Genomic DNA, 18,255 nt, shown 5'->3' on the forward strand with positions numbered 1-18,255 from the left:
CATTTAATTCTGCTCTAATCTTGGTTATTTCCTTCCTTCTGCCTGCTCTGGGCTGTCTTTGTTGTTGTTCCTCGAGTTCTCGCAGGTATAGGATTAGGTTGTTTGTTTGAAATGTTTCTATCTTCTTTAGGTAGGCTTGTATTGCTATAAACTTCCCTCTCAGGACTGCCTTCTCTGTGTCCCATAAGTTTTGGGTTGTTGTGAGATCATTTTAATTTGTTTCCAGAAACGTTTTTATTTCTTCCCTAATTTCATTCTTGACCCATTTGTTGTTTAATAGCATACCATTCAGTCTCCATGATTTTGGGTGCTTTGGGTTTTTTTCTTTGGGGTTGGTTTCCAATTTCAGTCCCTTGTGGTCAGAGAAGATGCTTGGTATGATTTCAATTTTCTTGAATTTGTTGAGGCTCATTTTTGTCCTATCATGTGGTCTATCTTTGAAAATTTTCCATGTGCATTTGAAAAGAATGTGTATTTAGCTTCTTTGGGATGAAGGGCTCTATATATATATATCAGTTAAGTCCATTTCATCTAGGGTTTTGTTTAATGCCACAGTATCTTTGTTGATAATTTGTTTGGAAGATCTGTCCATTTTTGATAGTGGGGTATTAAAATCCCCTACTATAATTGTGTTGCTGTCAATATCTTTTTTGAAGTCCTCTAAGATTTTTTTGATATATTTGGATGCCCCCATGTTTGGTGCATATACGTTTACAATGTTAATGTCTTCTTGGTGGATTCTTCCCTTAAGTATAATGAATGACCTTCTGGGTCTGTCTTTATGGTCTTTTTTTTGAAGTCTATTTTGTCCGATATGAGAATTGCTACCCCAGCTTTTTTTTCTTGTCCGTTTGCTTGGAAAACTTGTTTCCAGCCTTTCACTTTTAGTCTGTGATGGTCTTTTGTCCTGAGGTGGGCCTCTTGTAGGCAGCATATGTGTGGGTCATGCTTTCTTATCCATTCAGCTATTCTGTGTCTTTTGATTGGAGCATTTAATCCATTTACATTTAAGGTTATTATTGATAGGTACTTATTCATTGCCTTTTTCGTACCTGTGTTCCTCTCTGTCTCCCTCTTATCCTTCCTTCCCTTAAAGCAGTCCTTTTAGTATTTCTTGTAGAGCTGGTTTGGTGGAGGCGTATTCTTTTAGGCTTCTTTTGTCTTGGAAGCTCTTTATTTGGCCATCTATCTTGATTGAGAGCCTTGCTGGGTAAAGTAGCCTTGGTTGTAGGCCTCTGGTTCTCATTACTTGGAATATTTCTTGCCATTCTTTTTTTGCTTGAAGTGTTTCCATTGAGAAGTCAGTAGCTAACCTTATTGGGGCTTTCTTGTACATTATTTCTTTTTTTCTCCCTTGCTGCCTTTAAGATTCTCTCTTTGTCTTGGAATTTTGCCCTTTTGATGATGATGTGTCTTGAAGTGGGCCTCCTTGAGTTCCTCTTGATTGGGACTCTCTGTGATCTCTGGATTTGTGTGACTTTTTCTCTTATGAAATTAGGGAAATTTTCTCTCATTACTTGTTCAAATACATTTTCTATCCCTTGTTCTTCTTTTTCTCCTTCTGGTATTCCTATTGTTTGGATATTATTACGTTTCATACTGTCTTGCATTTCTATTAATCCCTCTTCATTCTTTCTGAGCCTCTTTTCATTTTCTTGCTCTTTCTGTGAGATGCTTTCTACCTTGTCCTCCAACTCACTAATCCTATCCTTTGCTTCATCTATCCTACTTTGGAAACTTTGTACTGTGTTCTTCAATTCTGAAATTGTATTCTTCATTTCCTCTTGTCTCTTGAGAAAGTTTTCATTTCCTTTTTCATGTTGCTGTAGTTTTCAGAGAGATCATTGTAGTTCCCCTGTAGTTTCTGGTAGTTCACTGTGAGCTCTTTGAACTTCATAATAACCAGTGCTTTGAATTCACTATCTGATAGTCGATCAGCCGCTATTTCATCTAACATTCTTTCTGAAGTTTCTGCTTTTTCTTTCATTTGGGGATTGTTTCTTTGTCTTCCCATTGTTTGAGACTCTTCTTGTTAGTCTCTGCTTCTAAAATTGATCTGTTCTGAAACCCTGGTTTTATGCTGTAAACTTCTGTGGTATGATCCTTGTGAAGTTCAGTGGTGCAGACTCCTTGAAGTTTCTTGATGTTCTTCCTCTCCACCTACACTCACGCTGGTCCTCGCGCTGGTCCCTGCATTGGTCGCCTACCACTGCTGAATGTCCCGGCTCTAGTAGCTGCCTCCTCAATCACCCAGACCGGTTACTACGGCAGTGGCACAGAGGCTGGGAATGTCCCGGCTCCTGTACCTGATTCCCCAGTGTCCAGTCCTGTCTCTATGTCAGTGGCATAGGGGCTGAGAACGTCCCAGTTACTGTAGCGGGCTCCTCTGCCGCCCATAGCCGTCTCAGGTGTTTGGAGTGTCCTGGCCTCCATACCTGGCTCCCCAGCATCCAGTCTCATCGCTAGGGCAGCGACACAGGAGCTGAGAACGTCCCGGCTCCCGTAGCTGGCTCCTCAGGACCCAGGCCTGTCTCTATGGCAGCATCACATGGGCCTTTGGTGTCCCAGCTTTTGCAACTGACCCTTTCATTGCCCAGGCCGGTAGCTATGGCATCGGCACAAGGGCCAAGAATGTCCCCGCTCCGGTTCCCAACTCCTCTGTCTCCTGGGACCATCACAGGGGCTTGGAGTGTCCGGCTCCCATACCTCACTCCCTGGCTCCCAGGCCTGTTGCTCTGGCGGCAGCACTGGGGCTGCATGAGAGCCAGCTCCAGTAGCTGACTCTGCCGCCGTCTGGTGTTTTAGCATCAGTCACAATCTCTGGTCTTTTAATTTCATAAATGCTGGGTAACCGATGGTTTATTGTGCTGTTTCTCTATAGATCTGCCAGGATTTTCACCCATGAGTACAGGAGCTAGCATCAGCTCCATCTTACTCCATCGCCATCTTCCCAGCATCCCCCAGGTTCCGTTGTTAACAGCCGTGAATTTGTTGTCATTTTACTTTTCATAGTTTTGATCTTTTTTCTTAGGTAAGTCCCTTTAACATTTCATATAATAAGGGCTTAGTGATGATGAACTCCTCTAACTTGACCTTATCTGGGAAGCACTTTGTCTGACCTTCCATTATAAATTATAGCTTTGCTGGATAGAGAAATCTAGGTTGTAGGTCCTTGATTTTTATGACTTTGCATACTTCTTTCCAGCCCAATCTTGCCCGCAAGGTTTCTTTTGAAAAATCAGCTGGTAGTCTCATGGGAACTCCTTTGAAGGTAACTGTCTCCTTTTCTCTCGCTGCTTTTAAGATTCTCTCCTTATCTTTAATCTGGGGTAATTTAATCATGATGTGTCTTGGTGTGTTCCTCTTTGAGACCAAATTCTTTGGCATTTTCTGAGCTCCCTGGATTTATACACCTATTACCTTTGCCAGATTGAGGAAGTTACCTTTAATTATTTTTTCAAATAAGTTTTCAATTTCTTGCTCTTCTTCTTCTTCTCCTTCTGGCACTCCTATGATTCAGATGTTGGAATCTTTACAGTTTTTGCAGAGCTTCCTAAGCCTCTCCTTTTTTTTTCTTTGAATTCTTGTTTCTCCATTCCATTCCAGTTGAATGGTAATTTCTTCAGTTCCAAATAATTGATTTGAGTCTCAGTTTTCTTTCCTTCACTTTTGTTTCCTTGGATATTTTCCTTCACTTTATATAGCTTTTACTTCTTCCTTTATTTTTCAGACATTCTCATTTATTTCTTTTTAAAATTACTTTATTGTTATTCAGTAACAGTTGTCTGCATTTTCTCCCTACCATTCCCCCTTCATCCCAGCCCAAACCACCTCCCTCCCTTGCTTCCACCCACAACCATAGTTTTGTCTATATGTTCTTTATAAGTAGTTCCTGAAAATCCTTCCCCCCATTCTCCCCTTCCCCATCCCCTCTGGCTATTGTTAGATTGTTCTTATTTCAAAGTCTCTGGTTATATTTTTGTTTGTTTTGTTGACTAGTTTCCAGTTAAAGGTGAGTTCATATGGAATTTGTTCCTTACTTCGTGGCTTATTTCACTTGGCATAATGTTCATCCATGCAGTTGCAAAGGGTAGGAACTCCTTCTTTTCTCTGCTGCATAGAATTCCATTGTGTAAATTTACCATAGTTCTTTGACCCATTCATTTACTGATGGGCACTTAGGTTTCTTCAAGCACTTGGCTATTGTAAATAGTGTTGCTATGACATTGGGGTACATAAGTTCTTTTGGATTGGTGTTGCAAGGCTCTTAGGGTATAATGCCAGCAGTGGAATTGCTGAGTCAAAAGGCATTTCCATTTTTATTTTTCTTAGGAAATTCCATACTGTTTTCTGCAGTGGCTGCACCATTCTGCATTCCCACCAACAGTACACTAGGGTTTCCTTTTCTCCACATCCTGTCCAACACTTGTTTGTTGATTAGGATGGCCATTCTGACCAGTGTGTGGTGGTTTCTCATTGTGGTTTTAATTTGCATCTCTCTGATAGGTAGCAATACTGAGAATCTTTTCATATATCTCTGGACCAGCTGTATTCCTCCTTGGGGAAGTATCTGTTCAAGTCTTTTGCCTATTTTTGAATTGGTTTGTTTGCCTTTTTGGAGTGGAGTTGTGTGAGTTCTTTATATATTTTGGACATCAAACCCTTGTCCAATGTATCATTGGCCAATAAATTTTCCCATATGTTTGGCTCTCTTTTCATTTTAATGCCAATTTCTTTAACCATGCAGAAGCTTTTTAATTTGATGATGTCCCATTTGTTTACTCTTTTCTTTATGTGACTTGCTTTAGGGAACGTATTAGTGAATATGTTGCTGCATGGAATGGCTGATATTTTCCTGATGTTTTCCTCTAGGACTTTTATAGTGTTACAACTTACATTCATGTCTTTTATCCACTTTGAATTAATTTCTGTGCATGGTGTAAGTTGGTTACTGAGTTTCATTTTTTTCTTGCATGTAGCCGTCCAGCTCTCCCAACACCATTTGTTGAAGCAACTATTTTTATTCCATTTTATGCCTCTTCCCCTTTGTCAAATATTAAATGACCATAGAGACTTGGGTTTATTTCTGGGCTCTCTGTTCTGTTCCATTGATCTATATGCTTACTTTTATTCCAGTATCAGGCTCTTTTGATTACAGTGGCCCTGTAATACAGTTTGATATCAGGTATTGTGATCCCTTCTGCTTGGTTCTTCTTTCTCAAAATTGCTGCCATTAACAAATCTCAGCCCTGGCTGGTGTAGCTCAATGGATTGAGCATGGGCCTGTGAAGTAAAGGGTCACTGGTTCGATTCCCAGTCAGGGCACATGCCTGGGTTGTAGACCAGGTCCCCAGTAGGAGACACATGAGAGGCAACCACACACTGATGTTTCTCTCCCACTCTTCTTCCCTTCCCCTCTCTCTAAAAATAAATAAAATAAAAAAAAATTGCTGCCATTATTTGGGGCTGTTTATGGTTCCAAATGCACTTCTGAAATGTTTGTTTTATATCTATGGAAATGTCATTGGTAGTTTAATAGGGATTGCTCTGAATCTCCAAATCACTTTGGGTATTATGGACATTTTTATGACATAATTTCTTCCAATCTATAAGCATCATACATGTTTCCATTTGTGTCCTCCTTAATTTTTCTTTAGTGTTGTATTGTTTTGTGAATACAGGTTTTTTACTTCCTAGGTTAGGTTTATTTCCAGGTAGTTTATTTTTTCTATTGCTATATCAACTTGGATTTTTTCCTGATTTTTATTTCTGATATTTTATTGTTGGTGTACAAAAAATGTCTTTGATTTCTTAGTATTGACATTGTATTTTGCTCTTTTGCCAAATTCATTTACTAGGTCTAGCAGTTTTTTGGTGAAGTCTATAGGATTGTCTATGTACACTATCATGTCATCTGCAAACAATGACAGTTTTGTTTGCTCCTTTCCAATTTAGATGCCTTTTGTTTTTTTCTTTGTCTGATTGTTGTGGCTAGGAACTCCAATACTGTGTTTAATAGAAGTGGTGAAAGTGGGCATCCTTGTCTTGCTTCCTGATCTTAGTGGGAAAGTTCTAAGTTTTTGCCCATTGAGTATGATGTTGTCTGTAGGTCTCCTGTATATGGCCTTTATTATGTTGATGAATTCTCCCTCTATTCCCACTTAGCTGAATGTTTTTTTTTTATCATAAATGGGTGCTGTACCTTATCCAATGCTTTCTTCTCATCTATTGATATGATCGTGTGATATTTGGCCTTCTTTTTGTTTATATGGTGTATTATGTTTATAGAATTGTGAATATTGTACCATTCTTGTATTCCTGGGATGAATTCCACTTTATCATGGTTCGTGATGCTTTTAATGTATTGCTGGATGCTGTTCATCAATATTTTGTTGAGGATTTTAGTGTCTATGTTCATCAGCAATATTGGACTGAAGTGTTCTTCATTATGTCTTTATCTGGTTTTGGGCTTGGGATGATCCTGGCTTCATAAAAAGTGTTTGGGACTCTTCCATCTACTTGAATTTTTTGAATAATCTGGGAGGATGGGGTTTAGCTCTTCCTTAAATACTTTGTAAAATTCTCCTGTGAAATCATCTGGTCCAGAGGTTTTGTTTGTTGGAAACTTTTTGATTACTGCTTCAATTTCATCTGCTATTATTGGTCTGTTCAATCTCTCTGCTTCTTCTTTCCTCAGTTTGGGAAGATTATATATTTTTACAAATTTATTTCACCTAGGTTTTCATTTTTTGGGCATATAGTTTTTTTGTAGTAATTTCTTACAATCCCTTGTGTTTTTGTGGTATCATTTTTAATCTCTCCTTTTTCATTTCTGATTGTGTTTATTTGGGTCCTCTCTCCTTTTTTTCTTAGTCTGCTTGAAAGCTTGTTGATTTTGTTTATCTTTTTAAAGAAGCAGCTCCTGGATTTATTGATTCTTAGAATTGTGCTTTTAGTGTCTATGTCATTTAATTCTGCAGTGATGTACATTATTTTCTTCATTGTATTTGCTCTGGGCTGTCTTTTGTTTTTCCTTGAGTACTTGTAGGTATAGGGTTAGGTTGTTTATTTGAAATATTTTTATATTTTTTAGGTAGTCCTGTATTGCTATGAACTTCCCTTTAGGACTGCCTTTGCTATGTCCCATAAGTTTTGGATTGTTGTGCATTCATTTTCATTTGTTTTTATAAACTTTTTGATTTCTTCCTTAATCTCATTCTTGACCTATTCATTGTTTAATAGCATGGTATTCAATTTCCATGAATTTGAGTGTTTGGGTTTTTTTTTTCTTTGAGGTTGGTTTCTAGTTTTAGTCCCTTGTGGTCAAAGAAAATGTTTGATATGATTCCAATTTTACTGAGTTTGTGGAGGCTTGTCTTGTGTCCTGTTATTTGGTCTATCTTTGAAAATATTCCATGTACACTTCAAAAGAGTAAGTATTTTGCTTCTTTGGGATGAAAGGCTGTTTATATATCAGTTAAGTAGATTTCATCTAAGGGATTGTTCAATGCCACAGTATCTTTGTTGATATTTTGTTTGGAAGATCTATTAATTTTTGACAGTGTTAAAATCCACTACCCTACCATAATTGTGTTACTCTCAATATCTTTCTTGAAGTGGGGCATGATTTTATTTATGTATTGGGTGTTTCTTTTTTGGGTGCATATATATTTACAATATTTATGTCTTCTTGATGGATTCTTCCTTTCAGTACTATGAGGTGACCTTCTGGGTCTCTTTCTATGACACTCTTTTTTTAAGTTTATTTTGTCTGATATGAATATTTTTACCTTGGCCTTTTTTCCTTGTACATTTGCTTGGAATATTTGTTTTCATTTTTTCACTTTTAGTCTGTATAGGTCTTTTGTTCTTACGTGGGTCTCTTTTAGGCAGCATATGTGTAGGTTATGTTTTCTTATCCATTCAGGTATTCTCTCTGTTTTGATTGGGGCATTTAATTTATTTGTGTTTAACATTATTATTGATAGGTACTTACTCATTGTCATATTTTCATACCTGTTTTCCTCACTCTTTCAGCATTTTTCTTCCTGTTCTTAAGGCAGGCCCTTTAGCATGTCTTGCAGCACTACTTTTATGGAGATATATTCTTTGAGCCTTCTTTTGTCTGTGAATCTCATTATTTGGTCTTCCATTTTAATTGAGAGCCTTCCAGGATAGTGTAGTCTCAGTTGCAGACCTTTGTTTTTCATTACTTGGAATATTTTGTACCCTTCCCTTCTAGCTTGTAATGTTTTCATTGAGAAGTCAGCTGCTAACCTAATTGGGGCTCCCTTGTATATTACCTCTTGTTTTTCCCTTGCTGCCTTTAAGATTTTCTCTTTATCTTGGAATTTTGCGATTTTAATTATGATGTGCCTTGAAGTAGACTTCTTTGGGTTCTTCTTGATTGGGACTTTTTGTGTTTCCTATATTTGTGTGACATTTTCACTCATCAAATTAGGAACGTTTTCCATCATTACTTTTGCAAACAGGTCTTCTATCCCTTGCTCTTCTTCTTCTCCTTTTGGTATCTCTATTATAGGGATATTATTACATTTCATGTTATTCCATATTTCTTTTAAGCCCTCTTCATTCTTTCTGAGCCTCTTTTTCTTTTCTTAATCTTTCTGGGTGTTTTTTTCTACTTTGTCCTCCAGCTCACTGATTGGATTCTGTTTCCTTCTACTGTGTTCTTCAGTTTAGAAATTGTATTCTTCATTTCCTCTTGGCCCTTGTTGATAGTTTCTATTTCCTTTTTCATGTTGATATAGTTTTCAGTGAGTTCATTGTAGTTTCTCTTTAGTTTTTGGTAATTCTCTGTGATGTCATTGAGCTTCCTGATAACCATTTCTGTGAGCTCAGTATCTGATAGTTGAGTTGCCTGAATTTCATTTAGTATTCTTTCTGAGGCTTCCTCCTTTCCTTTCATTTGGGGATTGTGTCTTTGTTTTCTCACTGTTAGTGAGACTCTTCTTGTTAGCCTCTGCATCTTATATTGATCTGTTCTGGCTCCCTGGGTTTGTGATGTGAACTTCTGTGGTAGAAGGTCTGTGAGTTTCAGTGGTACATTCTCCTTGATCTCCTGAGCTTGCTGGTCTTGGCCTGCCATTTATTTTGGCTGTGTATGACTTCGTGTTTTGATTGTTGTCAGATCTTTCTTTGGTGGGTCCTTCCCTCCAGCTGGTTAACTGAGGGTAACTTCGTCCACCACATCTTGTATTCTTTTGTGCAGGTGCTGACAGATTGTGTTGAAGCTGGTTCTTCTCTGTGTACAAGGTTTTGAGGGTTCTTTCTCACCCTTGTTCAGTTGTTTGTTCTGGATAATTTCTCCACCATTTAGTTGTATTTCCAGATTGGTCCTGGGTTGAGGTTAGTGGGTATCCACTCCCTCCTTCACTTTCTTTCTTTGTTATCTTTTGTTGATTCCTTTGTTTGTGAGTTTCCTCTTCCATCAAGTATCCTTGTGTTCACAGCTTCTACCCACTCACCTGATTTTTCAGTGTTTTGTACAATTTTTGTGTCCAATATTCATATATGCTGTAATACTGTTGGCTGGTCACTCTTTCCTCAAAAGATCTACTAGGTGCTAGGTGTTTCACCGATGTTTTGTGGGAAGTGGACTCCACTCCCACTTATCTCACTGCCATCTTCTGTCCTCATTCATTTTTATAAGCATCCTGATTACCTGTGTTTTTAACTCTGCATGTAATATGTTGACTATCTCTTGTAATTATTTATTTTTTTGGAGCTTTAATATGTTCTTTAATTTGGGCCATATTTCCTTTGTCTTTGCACACCTGTTATGTTTAAGTGGTTGAGCCTTAGGTATTTTCCAGTGTAGGGTAACCCACTTTACTGCATTGTGGCACTGTATGTGGAGGAAGAATCAGAGAAGGAACAATGCTCCTTGTTCACCTCTCATGCCACTTTTATTCACTCCCTCCACTACCCACAAGCAAATTGGGCCTTCTGGTGTTGATTCCTGAATGGGTGGGCTTGTGTACATCCTAAGACCCCATGGGCTCCTCCCCATAGACTCTCTTGTGAGACTGAGACTTTCTCCAAACTTTGAAGTCCCTGCAGATTTTTATAGTTGAGGTTTTTGAAGTTTTCTTCTCCCATCACTGGAACTGTGGGTTGTGTGGTCTTTCTTGCTTCTCAGTTGTTCTTCCAGGTTTATCTGCCCACCAATGTGGGACCACCTGGACCATGCTTTGCTGTGCACCCTCTCTGCCCCTGCTGGCCATCTCTGCCCCTGTTAAAAGTCTGGATGAATGTTTCTTCTTTAACTCCTTTGTTGTTGGACTTCCATATAGTTTGATTTTTTTGGAAAGTTTGTTGTTGTTGTTTAATTAGTTGTTATCCTTCTTTTCATTGTGTGAGGTTTTATGTCTACCTACACCTTCATCTTGGCCAGAAGCTGCAATTAACTTTTAAAAAGCATTTTAAGTGTAATTATTATTTAATTTTCAGTTTTCTGTCTTTTACTTCCATCCCAACCCACACCCCTAGTGCTCCCCACCTCCCTCCCATTTCCACCCCCTTAGTTTTTGTCCATGTGTCCTTTATACTTGTTCCTGTGAATCCTTCCTGCAATTGACTTCTGAATTTTTCTTTCATCTGACTTAGACTGTGTGATGTTCATTCTGTTCCATCTCTCTTGTGGGTTGGGATTTCCTTCTTCATTCCTGTTGCTCTTGATATTTCATTCCTCCCTCTCAGAATGCAGTGACAACACTGGTGAGAACCATGAGGAAAGGTTCTGAAGTACATAGCCTATCAGAGGGCACCCTGAGGGTTTGGCTTTATGAGGCATCAGGGAAAAGTCATCCTTTGCCTCTTGAGTCATCTATGCCTAGCTGCCTTTAAGCCATCAAGATGCCTGTGTCTTCTCTTTCCTCAGCCATTCTGTCTCACATGAGAGCCATAAACAGTGTACCTCCTCCTCTGCCTAGCAGCTTGCCAAGTGAGTGGAACTTCCTCAAAGGTCTGGCATTGTCTCCAGTGTTACTTACCCCAGATATCAAACATGGGGCTTCCCAGGGTTGGTTGGTAGGGACATTGGCAATATTATTGATGGTTTATTACTGAAATGGAAAAAAACGTGGATGTACAAATTCTGTTTTGTCCTCCTGGAGCCATTTTAGTTTTTTAGGTCTCAAGTCTTTTATGCTGTGAAATGAGGGTTGGCATGAACTCTCAGGGTTTCCATTAGCAAATATTTTTGAGGAGAAAATGCAAAGGCTTAGACAGGTAACACGAGTCTCCTCTGATCAGGCCCTTATAACTACCCAGACTCAGTCTTACTGCTTTCAAGAACTAATTAATATTTAATCTTTGTGGGGAGCATTCTCATTTAAAAATTTAAAGGGAAAAATAGAAAATTCTTATTATCTTGCTCAGAAATTTCTTCCCACTTTATTTTTATTTTGTAGTCATTGATTTACAATATCATAGAAATTATAAATATAAGGTTAAATATTTCGAAGTTTATGCAGTTGCCAGTATTTTCTTATTTTACATTGCTAGTCTAAACTGAGAACATTTTTCTCTAGACTTCTTGTCATAGCCATCAAATTTATAAACCTAATATTTGCTTACCAATATTAATAATTATTAACATGTAATAGACCTAGTGACAGCTAAGATTTAAAAGCATCTTTTAGGTAGCAAACCTAACAATTGTGACTTCTTTAATATAAAAATATATTTAATTTATTAAGTATAAAGTAAATAAGTAAGTAAATTCATATTAAATGTGGGATAAAACTATTACATTGACTGATAATTTATTTAATGTGTGTATTATTTTAATAGTATGGTAAATTTATAATATTGTTTGAAGAACCTAACCCATCTATTCTTTTAACTTCCTGGGAGAGTTAGTTTTATTAAATAAATATTTTTTAAATAAATGATCATAGTCTACAGCGAAAATGGTGCCACAGGCAGCACTTGAAACCCTGAAAAGGTGTATATATGTTTTGAATGATGTTTGACAAAGTTCTTATGTTAAACCAAATTAATTTCTACATGTTACTTTTCATATGCTTTTGTTATTGTGAAATCATTTTGCACATAATAAAGGTTTTGCATTTTAATGCAAGTTTAAATAGTATTAGATGTAACTTTCTCAAAAACCACAGCTCCTAATGTACAGATTTTATTTAGAAAAAAAGGAAAAAAGTTATCCTAGGGCAATTTTTTTAGCAGCTCAGGAAGTGCAGCGACTGGGAGTTAAGAGATCAAATAAATTTAGGATCACTGAAATGAGATATGTGCTGACCTCTGTATTATCTTCAAAGAACACTCAGCATGTGTGAAGTGATTAAAAGATGAAAAATCAGGACCAATTCAGATCTCAGAACTGAATAGAGTGTAATGGAAGCAGCAAGCCCCCAATGTCCCCTGTATAGACTCCAATTTGATGTTCTATACTGTGACTTCTCTTTGGAGACGTGTCCTGCTTGATTAATGGCTGTGTCTTTGTGCTAATTCTACCCAGTCAACAATTCCCCTTAGCAAACTCTGATGGTCTTTGCTAAAACAATGACCCATGAAAGCATTTATGAGATGTCTGCAATTTGAAATATGACTTGACCTGAATTGTAAACCAGGTATCAATGAGGGCGATTCAAATTCACTGAGGATAGCCCTGGCTGGTGTGACTTAGTGAACTGAGGATCAGATTGAGAAGCAAAAGGGTTGCTGGTTTGATTCCCAGTCAGGGCACATGCCTGGGTTGCAGGCCAGGTTTCCAGTAGGGGGTGCTTGAGAGGCAACCACAGATTAATGTTTCTCCCCATCTCTTTCTTTCTCTCTCTTCCCATCTAAAAATAAATAAAATCTTCATTTTTTAAAAAAAATCTGCATATAAATAGGAAGTTTCAGCTAAGAACCTTAAGAATTCCCAATCATTATGCACTTTCTTGTTCACATCACATGAGTTTAGGTAGGTTATCTTTACTGAGTCATGTCTACCTTGTCTATAAAATTTATATATAAGAAACATTCATCCAGTACCTTCCATAGGCATTGTGTAAGCATTTAGTACACTGTTGTCATTTCCCTTGTTTCTCACAAGAACTTTAGGAGGTCTGTAGTAGGATAATATGGCCCTCAGTAATGTCCTTCTAATCTCTGAACCTGCAGATGTCCTGTGTTGTGCAACAGTGAGGTATAGACTGCCAATTGGATGACCTTAAGGAAAGGGTCCTGCATTACAGGTGGACCCAGAGGGATCACAAAGTTCTTCCTTCATCATGGAAGTGTGATGTAGGGTGAAGAAGTTCCACTGGCCATTACTGGCTTTGAAGATGGAAATGGATTGGGGGTCATAGGCCAAGGAATTAGGGACATCTTGAGGCTAGAAAAGGAAAAGATATGGATTCTCCCCTAGAGCCTCCAGAAGAAATCTGCTCTTCTAATACCTTCATTATAACCCAGTAAGACCTTCTTCAGATTTCTGACTCCCAAACCTGTGATATAATACATTTGTGTTGATTTAGGCCAGTAAGCTTGTGTTAATTTGCTACCAAAGCAATAGGATATTAATACATGATCCATTTTACAGTTAAGAATAGTGAGGCTGAAGTTTTTTCCTAAGGTTCACACAATTGCCCTAGGGTGTACACTCTTCATAGTATCCCCCATGCAATTAATTCTCTCTGCTTATAAAAACAACAGTTAACAACACCCAAGTTTTCTCCTTGCCCAGCACCTGGAGGTGCCCTGCCCATGTTACCAGTTGAACTAAGTCTGTGCATTGTTTGCATTTGGACATTGATTTGAGGTAGGGAACTGATGGGACACCTATCAACTCTCTTCCAATTCCGTCTCCTTACTCTGAGATTCAGACTCTCAGACATTCCAAGTAGTTAAACTTCTCCACATATATTTCTGTTGGAAAAATTTCAAGTCTTCTTCCTTAGTCTCTGAATTGTGTCTCAGAAATCTGCACAACTTGCTAACCCTTTGAAAGAGATGATTGGTCTCAAAAGCAAAAGTAGACATGGAACTCTTTATTCTGATGAGAATTGCTTTAAAAGCCATATATTTATTAAACCCTAAAGTAGTTTTTACCACCTGTGGAAAACATCTGGTCTGAATGTACATATGACCTGTTATTATTAGATATTGATTTCCTGAAGAGACAGAAGTAAGAAAAATGTCTTACTATTTTTTAATAGAAAGCATGAAGCTGTCCTTTGGCATTTGGCTGAAAGGAACATCTCTACATTTACAATTAGCAGGATGGTCTCATTGGCCAGCTCTGTTTGAGTTCATAGGTTGTGCCTTTATTTAAAGGACAAGTACAAAACTTCACTTTACATTTTGACTGCATTTTATCTGGGAGAAAGCATTTCTGGTCTTATATTTCAGTAACAACAAAGGCTTCAGCTTCATGAAATTTTTGTGGGTATACCTTGCTTATTCTGATATATGAGAATGTAGAGGGGACAGGGAGCTAAAGAAATTTAGAAACAAGATGTAATCTTGTACTCTTTCTGTGAATGATTTCCTTGGCTCCTCTTTCATTTCATTGTGCACATTTACACAAAAGCTGAAAAAAAGAACTATCGCCCTTCCTAACACTTCAAGGGCATTTCCTGTAATTTGAGCATCTTTCAGTTCTTTTATAGCTAAAGATGAAAGGAGTTTTCAGGTGCATAGATATATCTGGAAAAGTGAATATTGTTCCATTTTAAAGTGCTAAACCTCAAATCCTAGGAGTGCACATAAGAAAAGAAGGGGCTTGTCAGTGAGAAGAAAGATGGAAGCAGACCATGTAATGTGTGAGAAAACAAGGCTTAAAAACAACTCAAAGAGATGAGAATGGATATTTCCAGAAGGTATACAAAATGGCAAAGATTGCTGAATGTCTGTGCATAGATTTGTGTTTGTGTAATTAATTGTAGTCCTTTGAACATCAGATAATTTATGAAAAGAAGATTGGAAAATTATTTTCTCAGCTTTATTATTCAGTGTAAAAGTTTGTTTTTCTTTATTTTTATTCGCAAAGGAGAAAGCAATGAATGTTTTGCTGCAAATAACAAGCATTTCTTCTTTTTTCTTATTACTCTTATAACTACCTTAATATATGTTTACTTTTTATTAGAAAATCATGAGTAGCCTTTAAAAATTAGGTCATGGCAACTTTGAGCTGGATTATGATGGGGGTTCAGGCAGGAATTCTTGGGGTAAATTGTAGTGCAGTTCAAATCAGATCTGATCTTTAGAGATCACCCCAGCTCATCCTTGAGTTCAGTCCACCATTTGAGAAATACCTGCCGAATTCATCCATTACATCCATCTAGACCCATCCTCCATCCCCTCTGACTGAACTGATCCCTGGTCTCCCTTCCGACATATAATGTAGACTGAATTACTTTTCTTATATAATGTTTTAAATAGGAATTTGATCTTGTTAACTCTCTACTCAAAAGTTGCCAGGGTTCTCCTCTTCTTCAAAACTTAGATTATAATCTATTTTCCTCAAATTGGCATTTAAATTTTTCATGATTTGGCCAAAGTCTGTCTCGCTAAAATCTGTCTGTGCTAGACTTTACACTTCCAATTGATCTAACTCTCCACTATAGTGAAAATGCTTGGTGGATGTTCTTTAAACCCATTTGCAACACTACTCAGCTGGACAGGATGACTTTCTAGATACGTTAAACATTCAGATGGCCACATTTAACATGTGTTCTCAGGATATAGGATGGAGTCTCAGTCTTCTAAAAGGGCATCTGGAAGAGATTTCCCTTTCAAAGAGGAGTTCTCACAGCTGCCCTGACAGTAGTCCACAGAGCCTTTGATGGCCACACATATAGTATTTCAGTTTCTAGGTTATGAAAGTAATATAGGGCATGTGCTGAATTGCCCTGGGAATAGCTTCATAGCCAACTGTAGGCTTATAAAAGTTTTTTTCTCAGCTTTTTATACTTTTTAAAAGATTTTATTTATTTATTTTTAGAGAGGAGGGAAGGGAGGAAGAAAGAGAGGGAGAGAAATATCAATGTGTGGTTGCCTGTCATGCATCCCCTACTGAGGACCTAGCCTGCAATCCAGTCATGTGCCTTGACTGGGAATTGAACTGGTGACGCTTTTGTTCACAGACCCATGCTTAATCCACTGAGCTATACCAGCAAGGGTTCAGTTTTTTTATAATTTTTATAAGCTCATTGCCTATAAATAGCCATAGGAAGGGACTAGTTAAATAGTATGTATGAATGACTCATGGACATGAACAACAGTATGGAAATTGACTGTGGGAGTGAGGATAGGGATAAGTGGAGGAGGGCAAAAGGGGAAAATTGGGACAACTGTAATTGAATAACAATCTTTTAAAAATCCACAGGAGCTGTTTGTAAGTTTTCTTTTTTAAAAATGTTTCCCATTTCTTTTTTAAGTATATTTTATTAATTATGCTATTACCATTGTCAATTTTTTCCTTGCCTTTATCACCCTTCTCCCTCTATGCACCCCGTCCAGCATTCCCCACCCCTCTTAGTTCATGTCCATTGATCGTACATTTGAGTTCTTTGAGTTCTCTGTTTCCTATACCATTATTTACTCTCCTCATCTATTTTATGCTTACAAATTATGCTTTTTATTCCCTGTACCTTTTCCCTCCATTTTCCCATTATCCCTTCTCATCAATAGCCTTTCATATAATCTCCATTTCTGTGATTTTGTTCCTGTTCTAGTTGTTTGCTTAGCTTTTTTTTTAAATTTTATTTATTTATCTTTAGAGAGGAAGGGAAGGAGAGAAGGAGAGAAACATCAATGTATGGTTGCCTCTTGTGAGTTCCCTGCTGGGAACTGGCCCGCAACCCAGGCATGTGCCCTGACTGGGAATCGAACCGCGATCGTGTGGTTCACAGGCCCGCCCTGAATCCACTGAGCTTCACCAGCCAGGGCTTAGCTTTTGTTTTTGTGTGTTCTTTTTTTTTTAGTTTCAGTTGTTGATAGCTGCGTGTTGTCATTTTATTGTTTATAGGTTTGATTTTCTATTTCTTGGATAACCCCTTAAACATCTCATATAATAAGGGCTTGGTAATGATGAATTCCTTTAACTTTATGTTATCTGGGAGGCACTTTATCTGTCCTTCCATTCTAAATGTTAGCTTTGCTGGGTAGAGTATTCTTGGATGTAGGACCTTGCCTTTCATGACTTGAATACTTCTTTCAGCCCTTTCTTGCCTGCAAGGTTCTTTTGAGAAATTAGCTGATAATCTCATGGGAATTTCTTTGTAGGTGACTGTCTCCTTTTCTCTCACAGCTTTTAAGATATTCTCCTTATCTTTAATCTGGGGTAACTTAATCATGATGTGTGTTGGTGTGTTTCTTCTTAAATCCAATTTCTTTGGGGCTCTCTGGGGTTCCTCAGCTTCCTGGAAGACTATTTCCTTCAACAGATCAGGAAAGTTTTTCTTCATTAGTTTTTCAAATAAGTTTCCAGTTTCTTGCTCTTGCTCTTCTCCTGATGGCACCCCTATGATTTGGATTTTGGGTTATTTAAAGTTGTCTAAGAGGTTCTTCAGCCTCTCCTCATTTCTTTGAATTCTTCTTTCTTCATTCTGTTCCAGTGGAATGTTTATTTCTTTCTTTTATTCCAAATTGTTGATTTGAGTCCTGGTTTCCTTCCCTTCACTCTTGGTTCCCTGTATAATTTCCTTTCTTTCACTTTGTACAATCTTCATCTCTTCTGTCATTTTGTGATGGAACTCAATTATTTCTGTGAGCATCCTGATTATCATTTTTTCTATTTTCTTTTTTTCACATTTTTTTATTGTTCAAGTACAGTTGTCCCATTTTCCCCCCCCACTTCCCCCCCCCCACCAGCCATCCCCACTTCCCACTCTTGATCCTACCCCTTTTTGGTTTTGTCCATGTGTCCATATAGATATTCCTGAAAACCCTTCCCTTTCCCTGCCCCCCCCATTATCCCCTCCCACCTTCTCTCTGTTTACTGTCAGTTTGTTCTTAATTTCAATGCCTCTGGTTATATTTTGCTGGCTTGTTTGTTTTGTTGATTAGGTTTCACTTATAGGTGAGATCATATTGATTACCAAAGTTTTGAACTCTGCATCTGATAGGCTGGCTATCTCCTTATCACTTAGTTTCATTTTTGTAGTTTTGATTTGTTCTTTTATTTGGGCCATATTCCTTTGTCTTGGAACACCTGTTACATTGTAAAAGGTGAAGCCTTAGGTATTTGCTAGGTTGGGGCAACCCTCTTCACTACCTTAT

General features: G+C 37.8%; 1 protein-coding gene across 1 annotated transcript in view; it reads left to right on the forward strand.

The window, feature by feature from the left end:
- Nucleotides 1-10,878: 10,878 nt before the first annotated feature.
- CNBD1 (cyclic nucleotide binding domain containing 1) overlaps nt 10,879-18,255 on the forward strand; it is a 310,447-nt gene continuing 303,070 nt past the window's right edge. Inside the window, exon 1 of the mRNA XM_037141383.2 lies at nt 10,879-10,966. Coding sequence (XP_036997278.2) covers nt 10,879-10,966 — 88 coding nt within the window. The remainder of the gene's footprint in view (nt 10,967-18,255) is intronic.

The sequence above is a fragment of the Artibeus jamaicensis genome, unplaced genomic scaffold (genome assembly GCF_021234435.1).
Source record: "Artibeus jamaicensis isolate MK-2021 breed Jamaican fruit bat unplaced genomic scaffold, CSHL_Jam_final scaffold_916, whole genome shotgun sequence".
In the NCBI taxonomy this organism is placed as follows: Eukaryota; Metazoa; Chordata; class Mammalia; order Chiroptera; family Phyllostomidae; genus Artibeus; species Artibeus jamaicensis.